General features: G+C 29.6%; 1 protein-coding gene across 3 annotated transcripts in view; it reads left to right on the forward strand.

The window, feature by feature from the left end:
• The first annotated feature begins 131 nt into the window (after positions 1-131).
• The window catches only part of LOC108739547 (NPC intracellular cholesterol transporter 1), a 37845-nt gene continuing 30995 nt past the window's right edge, over positions 132-6981 (forward strand). For all 3 annotated transcript variants that reach the window (XM_025978340.1, XM_025978339.1, XM_025978341.1), the window contains exon 1: positions 132-407. In XM_025978340.1, the coding sequence (XP_025834125.1) occupies positions 324-407 (84 nt within the window). In that variant the 5' untranslated portion in view covers positions 132-323. The remainder of the gene's footprint in view (positions 408-6981) is intronic.

Below are 6981 nucleotides of genomic sequence, written 5' to 3' on the forward strand. Positions count from 1 at the left end.
TGATGTTGGTGTAGAGGCGTACAATTTGGTCGAGTTTTTTTAAAAATTGTCCTGGTATATACAACTTCGTATTCAGTCGCTTTCACGAACATTCACGAACCGTAACCATGAAGTGTTGTTCCGATTTCATCGTTTCGTGTTTATCACTTTGTACAGTTCGCTGAGATGACGGTTAACTTGTCAAAATGTTAAATAAGATTTTTTAAATAGTACTTTCTAGCAAATATAATACGTATATAAGTTAAGATTATTTATTATAAATTATTGTGCTAGTGTGTATTCGTGTTTAACTTGTAAGTGTTTGTGCTACCATAATTTCGGAAATGGCACTCCCGCTTAGGAAAACATTTTCAAGGTTGCGGCTAAATTTTGGTGGAATATGCCTAATTTTGTATTTCATAGGACAGGTAAGCTATAAAATTTAGAATAATGTGAGGTACATGTATGAAATAATTTCTCACATATCTACATGTGACGTCTATAATTTTCTCCTTTCAATTCTGTCAAGTGTCCTGATCTAATCTAATAAATAATTAAAAATTACACCTGTTTTAAAGTAGGCCCGTTTATTTGGTTATTTTATTACATGTGGGTTAACATTTTCTTATATATTATGGCACAAAATATAGATGTACAAATGTGTTGATAGAGAAAGTTGTATGTAATTACTCTTGCCTGAAAGTACCCATGTACACCTTTAATAAATAATTGCATGTATTATAGAGTATACAGTAAGTGTATTTTCTATATAATAGTCAGTAATTGTTAATTACAGTTTTGCGGTATATATGTCTCATTACAATTAACAAATCACAAAAGTAAAGACATGAGTCATTTCTAGTGGTAATAGATATAGATATCACAGCTCGCAGGTACAGGAGTACAGTCCTAGGTAGAAAATGATGTTTGGAATTTGTAATTGTAAGATCATTCTAATAAACTTATTAATGGCTTAAAAGTAAACTTTAATAGGCAAATCAGTTATAATGCGGGTACATTGTTAGGTACCCGTATGAATGTCTTAATCTTAATTTTTATTCTTATTATGAAATGGTTTACAATAACAACAATTTCATGTGTTAAATAAACTGTTATATCTAAGTACTGATTTTATTGAAAAAAGGAAAATTAGTACAAAAACCTTAAGCCATCCAATTTGTGTATTTTCGTTTGTGCAACATACAAAAAAAATATATAATTTCCATGTTCGGTAAATTTTTTTGTCCTGCCTGTAGTAACCACAGTAACTAAAAAATAAAAAAGCGTTGCACTGCTGAATAAAATTAAAATGAAACAGCTTGTGTATGCGTGTCGTAACATAACCAGAATATTATAAAATTTATGAGTTAAAATAAAAATTTTAAAATACCTAACTTGAAATAAGATGTAATTTAAAACATTTCGTATTTTCGTAGATTAAATAAAATTTCTTATAGAATGGTTAATTTAGTCTTCATAAATTAATTACTGTGCTACAGTGCTCTCTTATTCGTTATTTCTGCGATAGATCTAGTATTAGTGTTCTCAAGAACTATAATAATCATGTAAGATTCGTTTGCAATATAACATGCAATGTATAACAATTACCCAGTTTATGCATGTGTTTAATGTTTTTGTTGAATGTTCTCGAAAATTGTGTCTTTACTTAGGGCTAGGCTAGGATGGATGAAAAATGTTTTAATAAATTGTTTCGGCCAAGAAGCCGTTATGTATATGGCCAAAAAAGTAGGCTCATTGCAGCCAAATTGTAAGTTAAATCGAAAAATTTTTCAAACAATACTTGCTCCCTATTTTAATGCAAGATCGTCTGTATTATCTACATTTGATTAACTATACAAACTGTTAGAAAATAAGGAAAAGAAAGTTTCATTTAAATGGCAGCCATCTGAAATATTGATCCAATGGAAAATAGTTACCGAAAAAAGTTGTTCCATTCAAGTAATTCGACTAATAACCCCATATTTTGGCATTCTGAACAACTTTTTTCAATTGGAGCCATATTTCATTTAGTTGCTATTTAAAGGAAGCTTTATTTTTTCTATTTTTGAACACTGTATAGGAAATCAAATTTGGATTATACAATTGATCTTGTATTAAAATAGAGAACAAGTTTTATTTGAAAAATTTAAACTTACAGTTTGGCCGTAATGAACATATTGCGTACTTTTTGAGCCACCCTGTATGTAAGCCAATACAATATTTCTTCTCATGATAGTAGCTTTTCAGTTGAAACCATTGTGGAATTTCTTAAATATAGGTACCTATTTGTAGTAGCTTTTTTTTATTTTTGAGCTTTTAGAATATTGTGGTACATTGGTTTAAATATGCAGATAAACTGGTCTATATAAAGTATAATACTTTTCATCAAAATATTCTCCATTTCTTCTCCTTAGTTTAGATATTATTAAGCAAAGAATCTAGGCAGTTAAGGGAAGGGTTGGAAAGTTCTTTGGAGCCTATGCTTTTCTAACTAAAGAACCTATTTTCATAAAGCCCCGCAAATAAAAGGCGAAACGTTGATGTTGGTTCTTGATCTTGACACAAATAAAACCTTCCAACTCTGAAGTGCCTAAATTCTTTGCTTAGTCATAATTCAAAATAGTCTTTACAGTATTTTTCTTTAAGAATAAAAAGATATGTTTTTTATTACATTTTATTTTAAGATTGGTTTGTCTCCCGAAACAGTATGTTTTTCGTCTTTTCCAATGTAAGTGTAAAAGAGGCATTAAGTGTTACACGCGAAAAAAACATGATAAACACGCTGTGCGAAAATAATGTTGAATAATTGCCAAATTCAATTAGGCATTATGGCGTTTATTTTAAGTAGCAACGCCTTAAATAAATATGTGTACTGTTAGTATAGGTAGGTTGTTTACTTGTTCTTGGAAAAGAAACATTTCATCTGACAATAAATACTGTAAAGATGCAGAAATGCGTTTTTACTTTTGTAACTTCAAAATCACTGACTTTTTATATCATGTGTATCAGTGTATAGGTACAATTCCTATTTGATAGGTGTATAAAAATTGATTAGGTATCTTCTACTTCGGTGACGAAAATTGTTGTTTTGCCATTTTCTCTTTATTATTCATTAATTTAAATTTTACTGGTAAAAATATCTTTCCCATGTACCTGTACATCAGTTAATCGGTCATGGACAACTTCTTTAAAATAAAAATATGTTTTTAAAACACCAAGTTGTTCCACTTAATACTGATAAATATAAATGTGTATATACGTTAATTGGAAAATCGTTTTCGTTTCGTTTCGTTTTCCCTGTAAATACGATAAATTAATTTTCGTTTATTGTAAATTTTAAAAATTTCGTTTGGAAAATGAATATCCACTTGATATACATTCTTATCGTAAATGAACTGGTAATTTTCTCATATAATATAAATAATCTAAAAAGTGTGTTTTTTTAAACGTCACGGTTTATAGAAATTATATAATTTTGTGTTTTTCGTAGCATTAAAAGTGCTAGTTAGTTACGAAAACAATTAAAAATGCTTAGGTATGTATGTAAAAATGATGTTTTTTTACCTACCTAAAGTTTACAAGGTTACTAGTGCTGTTTTTTTTGTATTAAACCAGAAAATGAACAATTAAACAATTACTCTACTTAACTAAAGGAAAACAGTGATATGTAAAATGCTTTTTTGTTTAATGTTAATTTTTGATAAAAGTAGTACCTACTAATAATACCTTTGAATTGCACTTATTACCTACAAACAGAACAATTAAGCAGTATTATTGGAAAAATTGCATTTTCATTTCTAAAATACCTACATGTTGATTCTAAGAACAAAGTTCATGAAGGTTTATGCTGTGAATGACAAAACAGATCGTCTTGTATCACAACACAAATATTTTTCATCTTAAACAATATAAAGCGCAGATCAAGTTCAAGTAGGTACCGGTAATTCTCCAAACATGGCCACATTTGTATGATTCATATTTTGTTTTCCACTAGTGAAAAGTAATAAACGTCACCATAACATACCCATGTATTCATATACAAGCACATGACGCATTTTTGATAGATAGAAAGAGCATAATTTTTGGTTTCTTCTTTGTGTGTTTATTGGTAGCAAAAATATCATAAAATCTTTGGGAATTTAATTTTGAAAAGGAATTCATTTTTTGCTCCCTTACGTGTTGAAATTTACAACTACCTTTTAGTGCATGCGATTGGAATGTACGTTGTTATTAAACCCCCGTTTCACCATTTAAAAGGTGATATTTTGAAAACTCATTTTATAGTGGATAATACTGCATATGACTCAACAGCTTGATCGATACATCAAACTTTGAACGCTCTTTTTACTTCTTTAGGGGTTGAATTTTGGAAAATCCTTTGTCAGTGCTCGTTCGCATAATAATGTAAAGAACGTCTTTGCAATATTTCAAGTCTAAATCCAGGAACTTGGGCTGTACGTTGATATGTATATCAGTCAGTCAGTTTATGTATATGTGGATAGATAGACGACTGAACGTCATAAAAAGCGGAATCATATTAATATATTTTAACTGTTCAATGCTATTGGAGCAGAATCGCCTGATTGCTAACATTCATTTTATTATGATGATTGTAAATTTCTATCTAATGTTGTTCATTATCTGTACTGTAAAGATAAGACACTATCATAAAGTTGACAATCCTACACTTATTTTATTGCCATACGTTAAAATTTTTTATAACCATTGAAAATTGTCTTTTTAGTTCATCTTTTACTGGAAGAAAAAATTCCATATCAATAAGAATTGTACAAACGCATTATTATTTTGGTTTTTGTAAAGTTTTACGTTAATCGCTTTTCTAATTTTAATGTGCAAATTAGAAGAAGAAAAAGTGAAATTACGTAACGCAAAAGTTATCAGTTTTTGGTTCCCCCTTCTATGTAACAGGACAATAACACCAGGCCTGACCCCTTTCTCTCCGTAGTGCTTTAGGCTTGAATTTAGAAACGAAAATTTTTTTTAAATTTCAATAGTTCGCGTATAAATAAACAATTACAATCTCTAGTTAACATTAAATAACCCGTTAAAAATAATTTTGTATATGATGGTAAAGACATTTTTCTTAACTGGAATTTTCTTTTTAACTGCAACATAGTTGAAACACCTTGTATAACAATTATTCAGAAGTATTAAAATGTAGTTATTATTAGTAATAGAGGCAAGTGGAAAAAAAATATAATTTCGTGGAATTGGTAAGTGCAATGTCAATTTTTGTTGTTTCTGTTGTGTGCGTTTGTCAAGAAGCAAATAGCGTGCAGCTATCCATAAATGAATATTTTAATATTCGCATCACGATCAGTGTCAAGGTTTTTTTTTATTGCACTGTCATTTTATTGTCTATCTGATCCATAAGCAAAGTAAAACGTTTGTGTATACATATCGTGCACCATACCTCGAAAATTGATTACACGCAGATTTATTCGAAATTATATTTGTATTGTAAGTAATCCACGTGTATTACTGTTTCTATGGATTAGGGGTTTCGTTTGTGTGAGCTGTTCTTTATGCAGTTCACTTTTTTAGGGCAAACCCAAACTGAAGAAGTGAAAACTGCAAAGTTCACGAAACGAAACATTTAAAATCATCATTATAGTCTCATAAAAGCCAACGTTTTTATACGTAAAAATAAGAGTGAGTGCTCTGTTTGGGATAGTCCGTTCATTTAGAGAAAAGTATACAATGGTAGATAGATGTGTGTCGCCAGAAAATTACTATCGGGCTATGTTCGGAAACATCTGACGGTAAACGACCGGCCATATTCCGGAGACACGCCTACCACCTATATTCGTTTGTGCTCATTACGTATCTTGCTGTATCTTTCTCTAAATGAACGGACAATACTTCTAATTGTGAACGATGGAAAGTCAACTTGATAGATATATAACTTGTGAAAAGTCTTTAGAATTATTAATTAAAATTCCTGGCATTAAACGTTGAGCAAAAATAATCCAATTTGGAGAGATGCTTGCTTTACTTTTAAGACCAATTTGTTGTAACCCTGTATGTATTTATCAAACGCTACATGCGTATTAATTAATGTAAATACCTGAACTGGGTAGTTTTACGTAATTATTGACCCGTTAAGAAATATGTGCCAGTGTTACTGAATTGTAGATACATATGAGCAAATTCGTTTACGTGCCAATCGAAACGTGGTCTACATGACTATACTATTTGATTTTATTAGCAGTAGGCATTTTTAGGGTTCCGTATTTCGTTTGTCACAGCGCATTACCTCCGAAACGAATGCAATGTAGAAATTTGAAAGGAGGGGTATCGATAAGCTATGAAAAGTGACCCCTTTAGGAAACAAAAAATTTTGTTGTTTGAATAGCTTGAGCCGTATACGTAATAAAAACACTATTCCTTTTCCAAAAATACCTTTTATTGTTTTTTAAGCACCACTCAATTAAGTATGTAACATTAAAGGAAATATTTTGAATAAAACATTTGCAGGTTTAGCATGCAAAAAAATGTTTTATTTTACTATGAGCCCCTTTTTTAGCATGATGTTTTTTTTAACATATTATTCTTTAGACGACAGCAAATCTAAATAAACAAAAATCAAATGCTAAAAGAATGCGCTTATGTTTAAAAACAACTCGATTTAATAAAAAAGGGTACGATTTTCAAAAAAAAAGTAATTTTGACTCTAGTTTGTCAATTGTTCTTGTTAAGAAAAATTAGTAATTTTTGCTTTTAAGTTATAGTATTAAGTTAGTGTCCTGTATTTTCTGAAAAATATAAAAAAAATCTAGTTAAATTTTTTGTCATATTGGGGTCAATTTTCTTATTTTATCGATATTCCTCCTTTGACGTAGGTACTAATACGATATATGTATCTTATTAACCTACACTTTTTGTACCTGTTAACACTTCAAAATTTAAAATGTAAGACTAAATTTAATATAAAACGGTTTGTTATAAATAATATATTTTTTTTTATAATTTTAAATAGGA

Source organism: Agrilus planipennis, unplaced genomic scaffold, assembly GCF_000699045.2.
Source record: "Agrilus planipennis isolate EAB-ADULT unplaced genomic scaffold, Apla_2.0 scaffold224, whole genome shotgun sequence".
Taxonomy (NCBI): domain Eukaryota; kingdom Metazoa; phylum Arthropoda; class Insecta; order Coleoptera; family Buprestidae; genus Agrilus; species Agrilus planipennis.